Source organism: Ursus maritimus, unplaced genomic scaffold, assembly GCF_017311325.1.
Source record: "Ursus maritimus isolate PB19 unplaced genomic scaffold, ASM1731132v1 scaffold_31, whole genome shotgun sequence".
Taxonomy (NCBI): Eukaryota; Metazoa; Chordata; class Mammalia; order Carnivora; family Ursidae; genus Ursus; species Ursus maritimus.
Genome location: NW_024425675.1, coordinates 27,136,600 through 27,158,281, shown reverse-complemented (window position 1 = coordinate 27,158,281; position 21,682 = coordinate 27,136,600). Strand labels below are relative to the sequence as shown.

The following is a 21,682-nucleotide window of genomic DNA, read 5'->3' as shown; positions in this document are numbered from 1 at the left end:
CCCAGATTCATGTGGGCCTATCCTCGCATGAATTACTTCCAGAAAGGAGGCTGGGTAAATTTCCATAATGATAAATGTTGAGGCCCCACTATTCTTCCTCTTTCTACGCTTAAATTTCCCAAAAAAAGTCTCCAAGGTGCAGAATAAGATGGTCTCCTGTGGCATCCCCACCACTGAGATTTATGGTAGATTTATTTTGCAAAACCTTATACGGCAACAGGAAGTAACACACTAAAATCCTAAGGAAACATTTGCGGTTCTTTACTCCAGACCTATCCCACTTCTCCCTGCCCCCACTTCCCACCCTCTTACAAAGGTTTCCTAACGGGGGCACATTTTGGTTTCACTTCCAAGAAGTAGAAGCCTCTTACCTATCAGACCAGGTAAATAGGGAATTTAAATGCAGAGGACTCAGGTTAAGGTTGACCGAGATTAATGACTGACAATGATTCCACTGAGGGTCAGGGTAGCTACCTTTTTTCCCAGGTGCTGGTACACACGGCAGCTTTGCTTCACCTTTTATGGAGCTCGGGAGACCAATTTCAACTGGGCCTTCTCTGAAGATGTGCTCAGAATCTCTTAAGCAGCGAGCCTAGATTATAAACCAAGAGTCAGACCACTCATGTCCGCACCCACGACTGCTGGGACAGCTCAGCCCACTGCCCTTGGGGACGAGATGCATTGAAGATTCCTAAATGCACTGGATAAGCAACATTCCGCTTTCCTTCAGCACCCTTGTAGGATCCCATGCCCTGCAAAAGTGCAGAGGTTGTATTTTATGCATGCAGAATACACTCACTTCCTTCATACTTTTCTGGGGGGCTAACTGGTTTCTCCTATGCTGTCTACAGCATTCAGGCACACATAAGAATAAAAGGTCAATGGATGGGAAAAGAGCTTACACAGGCAACACCAAGCCTTCAAGAGGGTTTGTTCTTGGATACGTAAATTCAACACGCCAGCGCTACTGCGTGTGAGTAAACGGCAAGGCCAAAGTTGCCCTGGACTCCGTGTTCTGTGCGTATTTTCGGGATGATTCTAGCAAATCCATAGGTATAAAGCTCGTAATGAATCCTCAGTCATTTTAATGAATTGTTTCTGCCCCTGCTCATTCCACAGAATTTAAGGTCTTACAAAGATCTATGCTGTTCCGATGCATGACACACATAAATATCTCGAAGTGGGGATATGCGCATGCGGATGAAACTCAGAGGCAGGACAGGTGCTAGGAAGACTCCAGGTTGTCCCACAGCTTAAAGGGCAAAAGGACCGGAGTAGTCCTTGCTGAGTGGAAATGGCAGGAACTCAACCTAAAACCCCTCCTACCTGCTGGGTGCTCTCAATCATTGCCAGTGCCTCAGCCATCAGCTTCTGGTTTATGCCACAAAGGTTGGCCACCTTTGTCTGGCATCTGTGATGTACGTTCATGCCACATGCTGAAAAGGAGAGAGAGACGCTGAGCCAGGGCAACGGAACTCAGGGCGCGGACTTTGCACAGGACGGTTTTAGGTATGCGTATGTTGAGGAACAAGTGGCAAATCCCTAGAGCCTTCTTCCCAGCAGCAGACACTGCATACACGTGAATTAGGGCCGTGCTTTCCTGATGCCACTACGCGTCCCCCTCCCCTTCCCAAGACTACCCGCACAGACCAGACGTTCCTTGATGTGATGCTGGGGAATGACTCCCACTGGCGGCAGAGCCGGAGCCTTGCTGGCGGGGGAGGAAGGCTGCTGTCAGTCTGCACTGACACTGCGCCCCTGCTAAGACAAGCATGAGGCTGGCTCTCTCTGGAGGAAACGTGCAAGGCTGGGATGCAAGGTGATTTACTCGCACTCCGGACTGGAGCCCAAGCATCCCCTTTCCCTCGTGGACTGCAAGAAGCTTCTCTCCCCTGTAGGTTGAAGCCCGGGGTGCAGCCTCAGCCCGCAGAGCTGACATGGAAATGGTGGGGGGTGGTCTGTGCTTAGGGGCGGGAGTGGGAGGACACAAAGTGGCCTGGAGACCTCAGCCTCACCAATGGCGGGGTTGGGCTCGTTCCACCAAATGATCTGTACGGACCTAGGATTCTGAGGGAGTATTTGCATTCATTAGTCCTGAAAATAGCACAGTAACGTCCACCCTCCACTCATGGCATCCCACGAGCCTTCTCGGACTGGGGTGTGTGTGCACCTGTGCCTCCGTATACAGACAACTAGAGTATATGAGACATCACCGTTACAATGAAAACCTCTAACTTAAGATTCCCGAACGCTGGCTGATAGAATTCTATTCTCAAGTCCTATATCATTCTATCAAGGCCTATTAACAGGGACTGCTAGAAGGCATTAGGCAGGAGAGGCTATAAAACCATGCACTTCACCCTCGCCTGCTTATTCAGCCATCTGTGTGCAAAGAACGTAGCACAGTGGACGGCATCAAATAGGTACTCAGCAAATACAGCGTCTACTGCATCGTCCGGTTACTTATTCCGATGAGATAAGTTTTAAAATATTCAAGTGACATGTTAGCAGGCTTCAGCCTTTAGTTTTAACTAGCTTAAAACTCAGGTAGTTCCTAATAAAACAAAATAAAATAGCATTTTCTGTGTGAGTATAAACCAGTACTCGTCCCAGCATATACGCGCTGATATGACCCAAATCCATTCTAAGTGCAACCTTCCACATATATCTAAAGTCTTTAGTAACGGTCCTGCTGCTGGGGGCCCACTGCCTTTCCGAATTTAGTGTGACTCGCACTGCGCTCGTTGATGCAGGCTGAACCCTGGGCTGCCCTCACTGCCTTTCCTTACTCGTTTCCACAAGCCAAAGGGAGGCAGCGAGCAAGGACTGAGCACGAGGGGTTGGAGGTTTCCACTTTGTTTTTTTAACATGGCCGCTGGACCTAAGGTTGTCTCGGACACGCTCGCGTGAGGGCAGGCCCCATTCCCACTCGGATAATGGCACAGGTCTCTGTTACTAACCTATTAGGTGATAACTTGATCTCTGTGAGTGCAAACAGCCCCTGTGGATGATGATTTTCATGGGAATTAAAGTGGAGAGAGAAAAGGACAGAGTCAAGACGAAGGGAGGCCCTAATTTAGGAAGGTGGCTTAGAAGAGAACAAGACAGAAAGAGCAGGGCCAAGGCAGAGGAACAGAGCCAGAAGAGTAGATTAGGGGAGGAAAAGTCAAGGGCCTGGGGGGCAAGGACACGGTGATGTCTGCAGGTGTCCACCTTGAGAGCAGAGGGTGCTGGGGAGGAGAGGGAGGGGAGGAGAGGGGAGAGGAGAGGAGGGGTGAGAGGAGAGGGGCTGCCCGGCGTGCAGGAGGAGAGGGGAGAGAGGGAAAGAGAAAGGACCGGGGAGAAAGAATGTTAGGGGGATGGAACAGAGTAGACGTGTGGGCCGTGAAACAATGGCGAGGAACCCTCACGGAGTTCTAAGCTCAGAGGCATCGTCAGGCTGTTGGCACCTTTGGGCAGGTGGGGCCCTCGGGCTCCAGGGCAAAGGGACTTGCTCGGTGAGGGAGACCGGCGAGGACCCGGGGAACCATCAGAGGGGATCTGATTACTCACGCCTGCTTGTTCCGTTCTGAAATTACTTCTTGCCTATGAACTCCTAAAGGTAAAGATACTCCATAGAGTAGTACCAGGCCCACCTGTGTGCTCCCAAAGAGGTGTAGACAGCAAGGTGCACAGTCGTATTGCTGGAGGGATTATTGGGTGAATTTTCACTGCACATGGGTTTTGCCTTCAGTAATGGTTTCAAAACCTAACCCTCCCCGTCTCCACGAAGAGGCCACTCCAGACCCCACCAGACACATGAGCGCAATGGGGACGAGGAAGAGAAGGCTGCCGAAGGTGACCTTCACCTTGATCACTTTAAAGATAAGAATTGCAAAAGATTTAGCCAGTGGCATAAAACCAAATGGGGCGGCCAAATTTAATAATTCAAAACAGAAAGGCCCTTGTTGCAGCAGGGTGCCCTCCTTTTCGAATGTCTGTCTGGCCCTGCCTCTGTGCAGGCCTGTCCGTCCAAGTAGATGTGCCGGCCTTACTCCTCCATGGGCCACAGAGGGAATCTTGAGGTGTAAGGGAGAGCGATGGGGGGGGGGGGCATGGCTTGAGCTGCCAGGGTCGGAAGGGGCAGGCCCAGAACACCGGGAAGCAGCAGGGCAGGTCCCAGGGAAGGAGGCGAATGAGGAAAACTACCATCTTCCTTTCTCCCCAGCACGAGGTACAACAGAAGGGTGACAGGTCGGGAGACTTGACATTGAACCTGAACGGTTTGCACTTCTCTGGGATCCCAGGATGATGGTGTTGGGGATGGGAGGAAAAGAACAGCAGTGGGCTGCTGGGAACGTCACGTTCATGACCTCAGGGTCATCCGGACTAGCTGGAGAAGTCAACCCTCTATGCTCCCTCTTCCCCTCGTGCTCTCCATTAAAGCTGCAAAGCCACCCTGGAGGGGTTCCGTACCGGGGCCCAAGCTCATTTCCCCCTGGACTCACCATCGCACTTGAGTCCTTGCCTGGCCAGGCCCCACAGCAGGGTCCCGCAGTGCTCACAGAAGGTCGGGCTTTTGTAATTGTAGACTTTAAATCTATGCGGCATGTCAATTTTGAACCTCTCCTTGTGGAACTGAAAGAAGGGAGAACGTGTGACCATACGCATGTCCCTGGTTCTCAGCCTCTGGTGTCTTACCACCTACTCTATCATAACCAGCAGAGCACTAAAAACACTGGGACAAGCTGAGCTTTAAGCCATAAGCTTTACTTGTCAAGCCTTACAGCCATGGCCAGAGAAGGCAGGCAGCCGTTAGCTCTTCCAGGCAAGGGGCACGTATGAGATACGCACACATCACGTGACCAGGGATACGCTGAGGCCTGAGGCATTCCCACAGGTAGGCTAATGTCTTCAGGAAGATGGGACTGGGATTATTTACCTAAATGGGATCTGGGTGAACGCTGCACTGTCCTTTCTATTTTAGTACACATATTTCCTTTTCTTTTTCAACCCAGAACTGGGACTCTAACCTTTGGAAAATGTTATAAAATGCTTCCTCCGGAGAAAACACTGCTATGGGTTTATTAGCGTAAAAGCCTAAGTATGAAGCACTCATAGCTATTACACGTGGACTGGAGGGGGTGAGCGGCAGGTGACAGGTCCTGCCGGGTGCTGCGGACAAGTATGTCACATGCATTATCGTTTACAGATGTGATATTGCAAATACTCCCTTTGAAGGAGCCTTTATTAGAATCCTCATTTGATAAATGAGGAAGTTAAGCACAGAGAGGGTAAGACACTTGTTTAGGTCACACAGCTAGCAAGCGAGCTGGGACATCTATAAGCCTGAAGACAGAATCACCCTATCCTCTTTCTGTCATTACACTGTCTTCTCTCAAAGTCAATGTGATAAGTTGGGGGATGGGGAGAGGGATGCTGGTGGTTGATATGTTAGAGGATTTTTTGTTTTGTTTTGCTTTCCAGAGTTGAAATTCTCTCCTTTAGCCAAACATAGCACATGAAAAACAACAATAATAAAATCATGAGGCTTGATTCCTGGTTAAGAACACCAATATTCTTGTGTAATATAGAAAGTTTTACTTAAGACTTATAATCTCGGGGCGCCTGGGTGGCACAGCGGTTAAAGCGTCTGCCTTCGGCTCAGGGCGTGATCCCGGCATTATGGGATCGAGCCCCACGTCAGGCTCCTCGGCTATGAGCCTGCTTCTTCCTCTCCCACTCCCCCTGCTTGTGTTCCCTCTCTCGCTGGCTGTCTCTCTCTCTGTCAAATAAATAAATAAAATCTTTAAAAAAAAAAAAAGACTTATAATCTCTGCAGAAGTTTTTAATTAAACAGCTTCTTCGGGAATGCGCACAGCAAAGAAGCCTTTTTCATTAGCAGTGATCTATCCGACGTTCCCATCGAGGATGCTGGGAGCATCGGATCGTGAGAACAGCTGTTTAGAATTGTTGGAATGTTGTTCAGAACTTAGTTTAGCCATTTTCAACCAAGAAAAAATAATTTTCAGATCTCATTTTGTGCAAACATTTCCATGCAAATAGGAACAATTAATGGCGAGGTCCAGGCTGGAAGACGTCTACCTCAAATCTTGACCCCTAGCTCAAAATAGTTCGAGATATGTCTAGAAAAGACTATCGATTCGTACTCTCCAATGTGATATTCATGCAGCCACATGGGCCAAGGGAGCCCCCGCGAGATGGTGAAACAATACGTTCTCAGCATAAGATACACACTGGATTCTGAAGACTTTTTATGAGAAAAATAATGTAAACTATCTCCTTAATTTTTAGATGAGGATACCTGAAAATTTTAAATGGCACTTGTGGCTCGCATTCCATTTCCAGGGGATATTAGCCATGGAGGTTAACAGCCATTCCTCTAATCTGTGATTTTCCCGGGAAAGCTGAAGGCATCCCATAGAGAGAGCAGGGAGGCAGACTGGGAGGTGGCAATTTGATTTAAACAAAATGCTTGTCAGAGAAAGACAAATATTGCATGATCTCACTTAAATGTGGAACCCAAAAAACAAAAAAACCCCTACCAAACTCACAGAAAGGGATCAGGCTTGTGGTTTGCAGAGGTGGGCGGGGGGGGGGTGAGGGTAAGGAGGAAGTGGTGGAAGGTGGTCAAAAGGTACCAACTTCTGGTTATACGATAAATAAGTCCCAGGAATAGAATGTACAGCAAGGTGACCACAGCTAACGCTGCTGTGTGAGATACAGGGAAGGTGTTAGGGGCGTAGATCTTAAGAATTCTCATCACAAGGAGAAACCTTGTTTTCTCTTGTTATGGATCTAAGATGACAGATGTTAGCTGAACCTATCATGGTGATCATTTCATAGTATATGTAAGTCAAACCAGCGCGCTGTACGCCTTAAACTTAGACAGTGATGTTGCTTAATCAATTGGGGGGCGGGGGGGGTCTATCACACTGCTCTGGGAGCTGGAGATCTGAAATTTTGTTCCGGCCCAGCTACTCACATCTTAGGTGACTGACTGCAGACGAACTACTTTAACCTCTTTAAGCCTTAGCAGAGCCACTTGTAATAGGAGATTGTCCCCTTCTAACTAAAAGTTAAAAGAAATTCTGCTCTACAAAAAACTCAACCAGTTTGCTTTCTCTGTGCCTGCCCCTTGGCTGGAGAAAGTCATACCCCTGGGCAGGCTGGGCCCTCAAACTCAGGTGGCCTTTCCACTGTCCCCGACAATCCTACTGCTCTTCTCTAACCACCTTGCTTTTCCATCCCAAGATAATTCTCTCACAGATCCTTTCTCCTCAAAGCCACGTGCTCCCTTCTCTGTTTCCTTCCCCCAAGCTTCAGATGATACGAAAGTAAACTGTCTAAGGGAAGTGCTCTCATCTGCCTGCCCCCAAATCTACAATCCGCCATCATCTGCATCCATCTTCTCCTCCCTTTCTGTTCCAATTGATGAACCATCCATCTGTCCATTAGACACCCATATCCACAGGTGCTTTAGACCTATCTTCCCCTCTTGCCAAGGGTGGACTTCTTCCTCCTTGGCTGCTTTGGTTGTCGCTTTCTCTCCAGCTTCATCCATCTGTCCTCTCTCTCTAGCTGCGGGAGTATTTCTCTCCCTTGAGTTTCACCTCCTTTCAGCGACTGTTCCCCTTCAATGATAATATCAGCACATAAATTGTTTCCATATCATCAACTCTCAGTAACCCTCCGTGTTGGTCAATGAAGCAAACACCTCTACAATTATCTGAAATTTCTTGGATCAAGGGCTCTGGAGATCTCCATGTGGTCCTCATTGTTCTCCACATCTTAGCTACACTGAATGCAATTGACCCCTTTGCTCTGGTTTCTGTAACTTCATGAACTCTTAATACATGAAGAGCCGTCTCTGAACTCTTAGTCTTTATCACAAGCTCCTTCTCTTCAACCCAACAGGTAACTTCAGATTCCTTTGGGGAATTTATATATTTGGTCTGCTGGCTCCTGTGAATTCCAACTGCGTGTAAAATCGTCCACTTGATACCCCCACTTGGATGTACGCAGGCATCTCAGGCTGGACTTATTAAGAACTGAAATATTAATTTCTCCTCCAGTCTTATATGATTATGGTTCTGCCACTTCCCCACTGCTCACGACAGAACCTTAGGCATCCTCTTTATTTCCCTCTCTTTTATTTTCCACATCCAATCCGTTGACAAATCCAGTCATTTCTAACAAGGAAATGCCCTGAAAATCTGCTCGCTTTGCTCCACCTCCATTGTTACCATAGTGGTACAGCCATCAGCCTTCCTCCCCCTTGGAGGGACTTCTGCAGTCACCTCTAGTTTCCACGTTCATCCCTCAACCCACAATTTCCCCTACAGCAGTCGCCAAGTGGGCTTCCCACTATAGGTCAAATAAAATCCAACCACTTCTCCAGGGGCTAAAGAAAAACCCATTTAATCTAGGTCCTGCCCAGTTCCCCGACTTCGTATCCTATTCACTCTCTTGCTCTTGCTGTTCCAGCTGCATGGTCTCATTTCAGTTCCTAAAACATTCTGACTCTTTCCCCCTTGGGGCCTTTTCTGTCTAGGGGCTGCTTCCTCCTGCTGTTCATATAGCTGGCTCCTTTCACCCTTAGCTCTCAGCTTAAATGCTCCCTTGGGAGGGTCCCTGAACTTCAGTTTAAGTAGGTCACTCAGTTTTTCTCCATCACCACACCTTGTTGGTTATTTCATATAAATGGAAATGATACAGTGTTGTTTGTTAATTATGTGTTTCCCTAATTTCACAGTAAGGTCCATAAAGACAAGAGCAGGTCTGTTTTGTGCTCTGTTATCCATTGTATGTGGTATAATATCTTCCATGTATTAGATGCACGCTAATTATCTGTTGAACTTTCCAGCCCTGCTTCCCTTCCCTATGGGGTAACATCTAACCTGTCCCTATGCCATATATCTTAAAATTCAATATGAAAGAGATACTTGCCTCTCGACATAAGAATTATACTTCTGTTACTTCTCATTCTACCCTTGTAAATGCTTACATCTGTATTTTGTCATCATTTGTCTCTATTCCTTAACTGTCACTTGTAGCTATAGATGCCACAAGAGTTGTTCTCATATAATTGACCAATACTGTGTTTTCTGGGCACTTTCTATCATGCTTTTCTGGAAAAGGCAGAGTCATCGATAGTCTTATTATGCTTTTCGTATTTACCCCCAGTTTCAGATCTCAGTGATAACCATTATTGAAGAGGAAAAGGTTTTAGGGAGATTGATATTCATTGATAAGCTTAAGGATTCAAGCTCAGGCAATACTAAAAAGAATTAGTGGGCTTCAAAATTTAATGTTAGGGTAAAATTCTCATATTCCAGACAAAAACAGGAACGTGAACACATACCATGGTTTCTCGGCTATTGATAGCTGATCCCGTGCACTTAGCTATAACTTTATCGATACACTTCTTGTGAATTGCCGCATTACACTCTGAAAAGAAATTATTGCAGCGTAAGATTTTCAGAGGTTAAGGAACAACGAAATAAGAATGAGAATAATACAACAGAAATCCTTCTTACTTACGTCGACACTGGTAGCCTTGTTTGTTCAGACCCCTGCAATAAAGCACATGTCTGATTTACTTGGGTGTTCGAGTCAACAGCAACACCATAAACATGAAAACAAGATCTCATAGCTTCGTACTATCACAGAGCATTCACTGATCAGCAGCCCTGGTCTGTTACTGGACAAAAGTGTTAACCCGTATTGTTGGGTTTTGTTTTTTATTTTAAACTGCTCGGTTAAAAGTCTGATAATTAAATAAATGAGGAACTGTTGTTTCTCCTCCCATTTGTGTCTCTTCCAAACAAACACGGAGAGATGAAAATACCTGACCGAAAATGCATCACAGGCTCCTAGTAGCACATTTCCATGTCCTACACTTAAAAATTCATGGTCTAAGCTCAGTCTAGATGAGCAAAGACATCTGTACGATGTGTTGTTTCCTCTTCCTGAGTAACTGAGAATATTTGCAACTACTAAGTTCTTAAGCTTAAGACCCATTCCTGAGTAACACTCACTATTAGAAAGGAAGGCAATTCTAATCATTCAATGAAAACAGTTGGTGGAAATCCATCAAAAGTCTATTTGACCTTTGGATACCCTAGTTAGGGTGGGGTTGTGAGTTGATGGATTCTGAAGTAGCCCAAAGAAAAGAGCACCCCACCAAGAGACGAGGAGGCTGAGACTGGAGACAGGAGCCATTTCAAGTCTCTGCAGTCCCATCACCTTTGCTATGTGCTTACTGAGGCTTGAACCGATCTCTGTGTCAGGGCTGCTAAGACGCCCAGGAGCCCTGTAAACATCTAAAGCCATTAGCTCCAATGCAAAAGTGTTGCATTTTGCACGCATTAGTACCAGCACAGTTGGGCTATCAAGGTGGCAGAAGTTTCAACTGTAAAACTGTGCCAACAGTAAAGATGTTTCCCTCTTCTGTCCTTCTCTCAGTGGCCCCCATTTAATCAGAAGCTGAAGTTCTTGAAAACTTTTTCTGCTGCAGCTGGCTTCCTGGCCCTATAGGAGTCACATTATGAAAATATTGTACAGAATCCCACTCTTTAAGCCTCATCCTTCCATGCAGTGCACACTCCCGGGGTGGAGCATGCTGGGCCTGACAGGTCGAAAGGACCTGACAAAATGCGTAAGCTGAAGCCTGGAGTCAAATGCCCCTTTACCGTACCAGACAAACTCATGGCAGACGGAGCAAAATGTGGGTTGTGGGAAGAAGGTGGCGGTGAACTCATGGCACTTGACGTGGTGGACTTTGGCCTGTTTGATGGCCCCTCGGCGGTGATGCAAAGCAAAGAAGCCTTCAGTCTCAAACTCACTCATGTCCTTTGTGTCTGTAGGAACAGGACCAGGGACAAAGTAGGTGGAGGGGGGATGGGGAGAGGGGGAAAGGATGGAGACAGACAAGTAATTAGGCAAGCATTGAAACCAGTAAAATCCCAAGCACTTATTAAGGTTGGTATAGCATTAAGCTTCTTTAATTCTGTAATACAGAATTATCCTAGGCTGTATTACTACACAGTTGAAACAATGGGGTTAGATTCCTGGCTCAATCCCCCCCTCCTCGCTGACTGTGCTGAGCTATCCTCTTTCGGTTTTTAAAACCAGAGGTCAGGACTTTCAAAGTATTTATCAACCTCTCCTATTCACTGTCGATGATGAGTCAGCCAGAAAAAGCAGGAAGTGGTAAATACTTTTCTGCCTATAATTCTAGAGAATAATGTGGTTACTGACAGCAACTTAGAAACAGCACTTTTTTTAAATTTCCCAGGATGCTTTAGGTCTGGTTGTTTATGGGCAGGGTCCGGTAGACTGAGGCGAGCTGGCCAGACTTGTGTGTGAGGGCAAAAGAACTTTGGGAAGTTGTTTATGCTCTGGTCCCTCATGTCCACAGGAATCAGGTGCACCAGCTGTATGCTTACAGACTACACCGGTCAGTGTGGAAGAAGCCAGAAATTAATAGATGACTGCAACTGTTTTTTAATGTCTAGGTAATCCCGGATGTTATCTAGTCATCTGCATCAAGTCGTCACATTCACATTTCTTCGGTTCACTCTGGTCTCAGGATATTGGTGAAGGTACGATGGTAGTCACTGTCCAGAGTGCCCCATGCCCAGATAACATCTTTCTAAAAGGCTGGTAGAATTCTGAGAATACTAATGATTCCCTGAAGCCCAGACCCAAAGAAAACACACAAAAGCAAGGCAGTCATGGTTCAAAAGCATGATGACAACTCCGGCATGCAAGAGAGAATAAAATGGTAAGCAAGAAGTAAATATAAAAAACTATCCTTATAAAATAAGGATAATGAATTCAGTGATTATAACTTCTAATATTATAATTTTAAATAGTTTGAAAGTATCTTAGATTATTTATATTTCTTATATTTTTACAAGTAGAAAAATGGAGGTTTAGCAAGAATAAGAGGCCTATATTTCATAAATATAAAGAGTTAACAATATTTAAGTGGAATTACTTCCACTCCAGATAAGCGGCGGCAGAGGTGTGACAACACACTTGAGACAAACGTCCCTGCCAAGGTACTTTATTTTCCATATCCTTAATCGTGGCCAGCTAGACACACATTGGGTAGATAAAGGGTGGGAGGCGTGTGGATGGGAACCTCTCCCCCAGGAACCCATCCAAGTCCCAGGCCTCATATTATGACTAACGTCTTCTCTACAGTGGTCCACAGGTCTGTTCTATGGCAACTCCAAACTCTCAGATAAAGAGCATTCTGAATAACTCTAAAAAGTTCCACAGATGAGACATAATACTTTGCCTAATACTTTAAGGTTAGGTAATGTAGGTCTTTTTATATAGAACTGAGCTAGAAATAAATTAGGTTTGGCGAATGAGGGGTTGAATTCAGGGTCACTGAGGCAACTGCTGTTTTCTGCAAGTTCTGGTATAAGCAGATCTATTCACAACTTGTGACAAGTGTGGTACGTGGCTTGTCAGTAAGATCTGACTCATTTCTATTTTGGTCCATATGAAATGAAATAAAGTATAAAATTACTTTTAAATTCAGGCAATAGAAGTAAATTATTCTGGGAACCCTAACTGTATTACTGCAAAAATTATATATAAATGATCAGACAATATAGATATATATATATATATATCATCTGAGCATTAAACTATAATACTGTAATACTATAATACTGTAAATTTTTTTAAATGTCAGAAAGTGCTAGAAATACATTTATTCCCTTGGGCCTTCCTTTGACTTTCTTTATCCTCTAACTATTTTGATCATTACAGGAGAGCAACTATATAAAAACTCAGAATTTCTTGCATTCTTCGGTATTATATTGTTGGTTTTTTTTTTTTTTCTGAAGTAATTTGCTCCTCTGTTTATCTGTTGGGTTGAATAAGTTTATTGGGTTTTGTATGTTTGGTTATTTCTTTTATAGTAATGTCTCCTAATCTATTTAGCCTAACCTATCACTTGTTTGTAATCAGTCAACCACAGATGTTTCCTGGGCAGCTCTGAACGAACCACTAGGCTGAGCGTTCTAAAGAAATATGAGATGTTATCCTTAACTTCCGAGTGGCTAACAGTCAAGTCAGGGAGACATGGCACTCACACAAAGAACAGTATGTGATGGTTTGGAATAGACATGGAGATATGTACACCCATATTTTTTGAGGTAGTGAAAGGAATTACAAAAGAGACCACGAAGAAGCAGCTAAAAAAGTAAGAAAAAAACTTAAATCGTATCACACTGGGTAAGCCAAGAAACAAGGAGTTTTTCAGCATTGGTATAGAGATGTCAAGAGAACTGCAGGCTAAGAAAGAGAAATTTGTTTTGAGGAATCATACTCTTGAAGAAAGCAACTTAGCAGACTAGTCAAAATATAAGCCAGACGCAGGGTAGAAAAATATTTTTTTCCAGACTGGATAAGATGGCCTAATTCGGTATGTCTTGGCAATGAGTTGGAAACCAAAGAGAGGAGGAAACATTGAAGATGCTACAGAGGTTATGGTACATAGCTGCTAGGAATGTGGGGCAGGAGACCAAGAAAGGGAGGGACTGCCTCTGAGGCAAAAGAGCAGGAAGCAAGTGTAGGGAGCAGCAACTCTCTCTCAAGTACAGAGACAGACAGAAGACAGAGTCTTTCCCAGCTAAACTGGGGGCAAGGCCAAACTCCAAAAGTGAGAGAAGAATGAGATACTCTTAGAAACTGAGTAGTATGGGAATTTGGGGAAGAGCCACTGTATGGGAAACAAAAGAAAACAAAAGGAATTTCTAAATGCTAGGATGAGTCTGACTGAATAGTTCAATGAACATTTATTAAGTACCTCCTATATACCTAGCATGCAACCTGGTGCTGGAGTTAAAGAGACAAAGAAGATGTGGTTCAGCATTGCCTTCCTGCAAGAAATTTAGAGTCCACAAAGAAGGACAATCATTGTTGTAAAAGTCAGAACAGTAATAGTCACAGGACGCTATGTGACCAGAGGTAAAGAAACTAGGCAGGTATAGATAGGTGGAGGTGTGAAAAAGAAGAACGTTGGACAAGAAAGGTACTAAAATATGATTTCTGGGCTGGGTTTTGAAGAATAAATAACTTCTACCAATGTGTGGGAGAAGGTCTGGTGGGGAAAAGCAAAAGATGTTCTCTCTAGATAGAAGAGAATGTACAAAGGTACATTCAGATAAGGTCCTGAGGATGTGTGTACTGCCAGAGTGTGGAAGACGAAGCAGAAAACATCAGTGGTCACACACAGAAGATGTGTAGGTATCAGGTCAGTTTGAACATTTTCCCGTAGATAATTTGCAAACACTGAAAGGCTGTAGGCAGGGACAAAGGAACAGAAGCATGACATATTCAGAACAAAGTTTACATAGTGTATTCTGGCAACCATGTAGGAGAATGCTTGGGATTTGGTAAGAGGTAATGATGATGAAGAGCAGGGAAGGAGGAGGCAACATGCGCAGAAACTGTTGGATTAATGTGGAAGGTCAAGAAAAGGGAGGCTATAAAAGCTACTTCCAGGTTTCTGGGTGGGTGGAGTACTAATTAACCGAGATAGTGAGCACAAAAGGAATAGGTTACTGAAAATGGTGAGTGTAACTTTGGACATATTGAATTTACAGTAACTGTAGGAAATCTACTTGGAGAGATCCACTAAGGGGTTAAGTATATGAGTCTGGAACATCAGAACATTATCTACCAGTAACAGTTTGTAATGGACTCGGCTGGATGGCTTTTTCTAGCAAAGCCTTGGAGAAGGAGAGGGAAGAATGCAAGGTTTGGAGATCAGAACATTTTTGGCAGAAGAGGGCGCTCATGACAGCAGAGTGCTGGAAAGGGCTACGGACTTCAGGCAAAGTGGGGAGTCAAGGCTAGACACGGGCTAACAAAAGGTATAAAGAAACCAGATTAGGGTAGATTCCTGTAGCTAGTGGGTGAAAGAGAGGACAGAATTGACAGGGGAGGAGGATGAGCTCTGAGAGGGAAAGGTCTGACTCTCCACTCTTGACAGTGGAGAATTCCAAGTGACAACCTGGTATCACTGCAGGTTTTTGAATGGATAAAGAAAAGTCTAGGAAGTTGTCAAAATATGAGATGGGAGTGAACACTAAAGCTACCAAGAGTCATGGTAGGAGAGTGGAGGAAGAAGACAAAGTAATCTACCACAGAAATCACAGAATGAGGATTTCGAAAGAGAGAGAATGGAGTGATTTGTATGTGGAGAGCAATAGCCGTTTGCTTCCCTGTAGAGTAGAAAAATATTGATGTTTCCATAAAAGAGGGGTATGGGAGACCTGACATTATCGTAAATGTTATCTGAGACTGAATCCTGTATCCTCTCCCCAACTGATTTCTCTTCCCATACCTCCTATTCCTACCACTCCTACTATCATTGTCCTAGTACAACTATTTTAAGGACTATCATCAACACTTTTTCCCTTCACTCAACTTTCATTTTTAAAGAATTATAAAGTTCTTCAACTATGTACTCATAACGGGCATCCCTTTCATCTACACTGCCATGAAATCTTGTTTTCTTTTGGGCTCTTTCTTTTATTTCATACCTATAACCACGCCCCAAGACCAGGTTCCCATCACCTCTCCATTGCTAAAATGAAATTTTATAGGCTCTCTCTATATGCAGTCTATTTCCCTTTCCAGATCTGTCCCACATTCCTTCAGAAGCAATTTCCCCCAAACACTGCTTTCATCATATCATGAGCTGCTCAAGAATGGGACTGTGACTCCTTGTTTGTGACTTTCCTAAGTCTACACACTCCTCTCGCCTAGTTTCCAAGTCCTCCAAGATCTGCCTTAGATTTCTCATTGTGGTTTTAGCAGGGGCCCTCTGATCTGTCTAGACTGGTCTTCTTACAATTCTGCATCCATTTATATTTTTGCTCAAATCTTCATGTTTTCCTCCTAGAAAGCTATCCCTCTTGTCTGCAAATTCAACTCTGCCTATCCCTCAATGTCCACTCTATGGAATTTTCTGGAATGAAGGCAACCCATACTGATCTCTTGGTCAATCAGTATTTATGTGGTTTAGAACTAAATTCTTCTCCAATTGTTTAGTCTGTACCATTTCTCCAATCTAGGCTTAAGTTCCTTGAGAATGAGAACTCGTGTCTTGGTTTTCTGAATCCTTCTGAAAACTACTTCTTATATATAATAATATCCTTAACATAGAATGATATCCTATGCTTCTTGTCATCAATAAAGAATTTTCTAGTTGGGCTAGACCACAAAGTTGTTTGTTAAAAATTAGAGCTTTTAGATACATAAAAATTTAGAAATAGAGTCCCAATTTGGGTCTACATACAAAAAAATTTAAACATGACAAAATTTTTTCCTAAAAAAACCCCAAAACTTCCTGGATTTGTGTACTTCCTGTCTGTGAAATACCATCGTTTTCACGCCACCTGAATGTTCTCTCTCATTCGAAGAGAAAATTTAAGTTTCGAAGCAATAAGATAAATATCCATGAAATTGTTTCTCAAAGCAGTGGTCTTTAAACCATTTACCCAAAATACTTGGCATTCTCATGGAAGATTTCCTTCAATTTACACTAGACCATGTTTTGAACTAAAAGAACATCCTTCCTCTTCCTGAGGAAATTCAGCACTGCTGGCATTATCATTTAGGCCAGCACTTTCCTTATCATGTAAGCCTCGTTATTCAACTCTACAACCGCTCTATCATTCGGCCAACTCAGAAGGAGTACGATGCCGGGGCGCCTGGGTGGCTCAGTCGAGTAAGTGTCTGCGTTTGGCTCAGGTCATGATCCCAGGATCTGGGGACCGAGTCCTGCATCGGGAACCTGCACAGTGAGGAGCCTGCTTCTCCCTCTCCCTCTCCCTCTGCCCCTCCCGCTGCTTGTGTGCTCATTCTCTCTCTAATAAATAAGTAAATAAAATCTTTTAAAAAATGGTACAATGCCATGTTCCATGTATGCAGAGCCTCCATGAGATAAAGTTCAGATTGTACTGGTGCTTTTTTCTTTAAAAAAAAAAAAGTCTTTATTATGGGAATTTTTAAATCCATACAAAAGCCGAGCAAATACTGTAATCAATTTCCCAGTACCGATCATCCAGCTTCAATAATGACCAGTCCATGGCTACCATTTTCCAATACACGCTAACTGCTACCCACACCCACATACCAACGGGCTATTTTGAAGCAAATGCCTGGTGTTACATTATCTATAAACATTTTAGTATGTATCTTAAAGATGAGGACCCATTTTAAAAAATAGAACTACAATACCATGATCACACCTAGAAAATTACTAACAATGCCTCCATATCACTAAACATCCGGTGAGGGTTCAAGTTTCCCTGATAATCTCATATGTTTTTTTTTTTCAATGTATTTGTTTGAATCTGGACCCAAGGACATTGGATATGTGAAGCCCAAACCCAGAAAGCACCACAGATCTCTAAACCAGAACTTGTTTCTTGGTAGTAAAACTAATTGAGGAAAAAATAAAATCGGTTCGTGATCAGTAAGCATGCACATGCGTCCTGAGGTTCAGGACTGTAGGGGTAGCAGCACTTGTCTGCACAGCACTTCGATGCCGGAGTACAAACGCGACAGAAGGAACGGGCAGGCTGCCACAGGCCCGAAGCAGTCTGCTTGTAAGCGTCACCTCTGTGATCCACGTCTGTGCGTGACATGGAAATGACACTCTTGAGCAATGCACGTTTTCCTTCCTGTTCCTAAAACAATTCCAGGTGACTAACTTGAAGCATTATTATTTGGCTACTAGCATTATGAAAAATACTGGTTTCCTATTCATTTTGTATTTTACTGATAGTGTGTTGGCTTGTTTTATCACTCATTGTGACATGTAAACAGAGCCTTTTGGACTTACGTTATATTTCCAAACCAGAATAAAGACAGACTCTAAAAGCACTGGGCATATGAGTTCACACTATTTAGAAACCAATGCTAGAAATGTTTTCTATTTCTATGTGTATCTGGCCCAGATAGTAAATTTTCAACTAATATTTGAGCGCCACTGAAAACGTTTGAGAAAACTTGTTTCCTTTTCTCCTGATGATTTTCTCTGCTATTGCAGAAGTCAAACCGATAACACACGAGGAGAAAGGACACGCCGTCCTCACCCCCAAACAAGACAAAATGTCACTTACCACTCATTTCCAGAAAGTATCTTGCATTCATGAGCATTCGGCCTTGAGGTTTCAGCTCTAACTGATTGAGAGAAAAAAAAAAAAGAAAGCAAGCTCAGGCAGAATGTGAAACAAGCACTAAGTTTAATGATGTCCTAACTGGCCAGCGTGGTGACGGCAGGAGATTTCCAACGTGGAGCCCAAGACTGCCGCCTGCTTACACTTCGCTCATACCGGTTATCATCAGAACACCCATGAATACAACCTTTCTTTATTAAAACACTTCAGCCACTCATTAATTTTACTTGGACATCAAAATTTCCATAAGGCAGGGAAAAAATTCTGCAACGGTTTCTGTTTGATATTCGTGCCCCAGCTGCTTCTGATCCGCGTAGTTGCTAGTGGGGCAGATGCCGACCTTCATCACGACAAGAGAATCATGGACATGGGACCAGCTAACTGGCGGAACAGTAGGTCTTCTGGAAGGAACGATGGGTCCTGCTCTGAGAGTGCCTACCCACATGCCTCTAGGTGAACCAGGCTACGAAGTGGGAGCGGTGTCATAAGGAGAGACTGTTTCCTTGGGAAAGTGCTGGATAATCGACCAAGGGAAATTTTGATTAGATTAGTCCAAGAATGGATAAAAATACATATTTCAGTAGCATTACATAGAAGAGACCAGAACAGAGCGCCACTGAAGGGATGATGCAGGATATCATGTGCTGTGACGAGGGAGAAAATGATAAATCCAAGAGAACTTGACTGCTGTTACTAACACATTAAAACCACAGCACGAGAGCATCAGTGTACTGAAAAGAATCAGAAGGTGAACTGAAGGGGCGCCTGGGTGGCACAGCAGTTAAGCGTCTGCCTTCGGCTCAGGGCGTGATCCCGGCATTATGGGATCGAGCCCCACATCAGGCTCCTCTGCTATGAGCCTGCTTCTTCCTCTCCCACTCCCCCTGCTTGTGATCCTCTCTCTCACTGGCTGTCTCTATCTCTGTCAAATAAATAAATAAAATCTTTAAAAAAAAAAGAAGGTGAACTGAAGGTCATTATTGATCATTACACCCATGGGTTAATGAGAATAACTGAGAAATAGTAAGAAATGTTTGGTTGAACCCAGGACCGAATTTGAATTGTGGTTAAATAATTTCCTGGCTATGTAACCTTGTGCATGTCACTAAGCCTTTCAGGATCTCTGCAAAGCTGACATAAAAGTGTCACAGCATCACAACTATTGGAATTTTACAATAACATAAGCATTTACTGCTTGGTCAACTATAAATCCTCGTTGTAGCTTAAACAGATCAATGAGAAGAGAAGTGCTTTTAACGTCAAGTATATATACCCGTTCTCTGGTTTGTGGAATAAGTAATAAAGAGGGGGACAAAAAGGGAAATAGAAGAGCAAGAAATAAGGGGCTGGTTCCCAAGTGAAGTGGGGAAAATTGGTACCGGGGAACCACAAAGTTATCAACATTCGGGACTTAGTGGTGATGGAGGAAATTGAACTAGTTAGCTGCTGGAGAAACAGTATCCACAGGAAATCACATCACATCATGCTTTTGAGAGTGAACAAGAGGTAACCATACGAACAGCTGAAACATTGGGAAAGCAGAAGGCAAGTCTCAGTGTGGTGTGTACAGACTGGATGAAGTCTGTGAGATGAAGGGCAAATTTCAGAAAATAGATATATATATATATTTTGTGGGTACATCTTTTTTTTTTCTTTTTATGTTCAATTAGCCAGCATAAGTGTTTGATGTAGTGTTCAACGATTCATTAGTTGCATATAACACTCAGTGCTCATCACAACACGTGCCCTCCTTATACCCATCACCCAGTTACCCCATCCTCCCACTACCCTCCCTTCTGTAACCCGCAGTTTGTTTTCTAGAGTCCAGAGGCTCTCGTGGTTTGTCTCCCTCTCTGATTTCTTCCCATTCCGTTTTCCCTCCCTTCCCCTGCAGATATTTTTTTAGATACAGAAATAATTTTTAAGAAAGTGGATTTCAATAGAGCAGGGGAAATCTAAGTCCAGAACACCCTCTTGGCCCTTACACACAATAAATGAAAGTAAACGAAGAAATATTCTTGGGGGAAAAAAGCTGTAAAATGTAAAAAGTTTGCTTAAATTAAATGAGGATCTGAAGGCCACCAAGTGCTTATGTCTAAGTAGCCCCAGAATGCAAAAAAAGTGAAAACTCTGACAAGAATAAAATCAGAAGACACCTGGGCGAGAAATCCAATACAACTTTAAGGGATATAAATAGAAAACCAACCTGCTCATCAGTGAAGCCTGAACAAATCAATTACAAATTAGTTATCCGTTTGTTAACTGAGAAGGAAATCACATAGCATGCTGTTTTTTTTTTTTTTGTCTTTTTGTTTGTTTTTAAGATTTTTTTTTTTTTTTTGGACTCAAAGTAGGTGAGCTTTTTATTATCACCCTTTGCCAGCATAAGATTTTAAGTCATCTCTACACCCAATGTGGGGCTCGAACTCACAACCCCAAGATCCAGAGTCACACACTCCACCGACTAAGCCAGCCAGGCCCCCCAAAAAGCATGCTACTTTTTAAAACTTCGGGATTTGGTGACTCTTTTTTAAAAAATGAGGCAGAAAGCAGAAAATAAGGGGGGATGAGTGGAAAACCGGGTAACATTTGGTTGAATTAATCTCTTGTTCTAGCTGAGCTCAGTGCCGCCCCACCTCAGGCCCCGAGCAGACTGGCGTCTCACACTCCCCGGGTTGTGTAAACCTTTGCACATGACGTCATGCACCTGTGACTCAATTCAGTTATTTAGCCTGTTCTACCTGCGTGAGCAGCGCCCCCAAAATGAGATCTGTGTCCATGATCATTTCTCCAACCAGACATAGAAATGCTCCAGTTACTGCTGGGTTACATTTACTGAACATACCTAAGCATGGGAACTTAAAAAAAAAAATCTTAGCATATGTGTATCTTTAGTGACTTTAATGACTTTAGTGTCACCAGCAAAAATGTGTGTGTGTGTGTGTGTGTGTGTGTGTGTGTATTCTCCTAAAAAGTACTGATTTTTTTTTGAGGTCCAAAATTTTAAAATGACACAAAAAATCTAGTTGTCAGGTTTCCATCATTCTGATTTTGAAACCAGCAACTTCAAAATCTTCTGGGTGGAGTTGTTAAAAATCAGAGTTATAGGAAACAAGAAGCAAAAAGTTTAGAGTCTCTCCTTTTGCATAAATGATAAAACCTTTGAAACATTTTCTGGGTTTTAGATCATTTAATAACAGTTTTTACTGGTGTTTGTGGTTGTTTTGTTTTTTCATTTTGTGGACCCCAGAAATTTTCATGAGAATTTTTTACGCTTTCATATTTCACTCTTTCCTTTAACCTTTCTAAACATTCGCTACCCAGAGAGTTATAATCTAAGTTTTCAAAAACTTAGTGTAGCAACATGGGTTGTGTGAGATGTACTATTTGGTACAAAGCGAGCTAAGTGAATAGTTATTGCTAAAACAATTAATAGGGATTGGCAAAGTATGGAGAGGGAA

At 43.5% G+C, this 21,682-nt stretch overlaps 1 protein-coding gene across 4 annotated transcripts in view; it reads right to left on the bottom strand.

Annotated features, from left to right (window-relative positions):
- Window positions 1–21,682, bottom strand: part of PRKCQ (protein kinase C theta) — a 168,963-nt gene that overhangs the window by 91,795 nt on the left and 55,486 nt on the right. For all 4 annotated transcript variants that reach the window (XM_040645445.1, XM_040645447.1, XM_008705412.2 and 1 more), the window contains exons 4-10: window positions 18,165–18,225; window positions 10,700–10,862; window positions 9,544–9,575; window positions 9,365–9,450; window positions 4,488–4,617; window positions 1,327–1,436; window positions 475–592 (exon numbers count right to left, since the gene is read on the bottom strand). In XM_040645445.1, coding sequence (XP_040501379.1) covers window positions 475–592; window positions 1,327–1,436; window positions 4,488–4,617; window positions 9,365–9,450; window positions 9,544–9,575; window positions 10,700–10,862; window positions 18,165–18,225 — 700 coding nt within the window. The remainder of the gene's footprint in view (window positions 1–474; window positions 593–1,326; window positions 1,437–4,487; window positions 4,618–9,364; window positions 9,451–9,543; window positions 9,576–10,699; window positions 10,863–18,164; window positions 18,226–21,682) is intronic.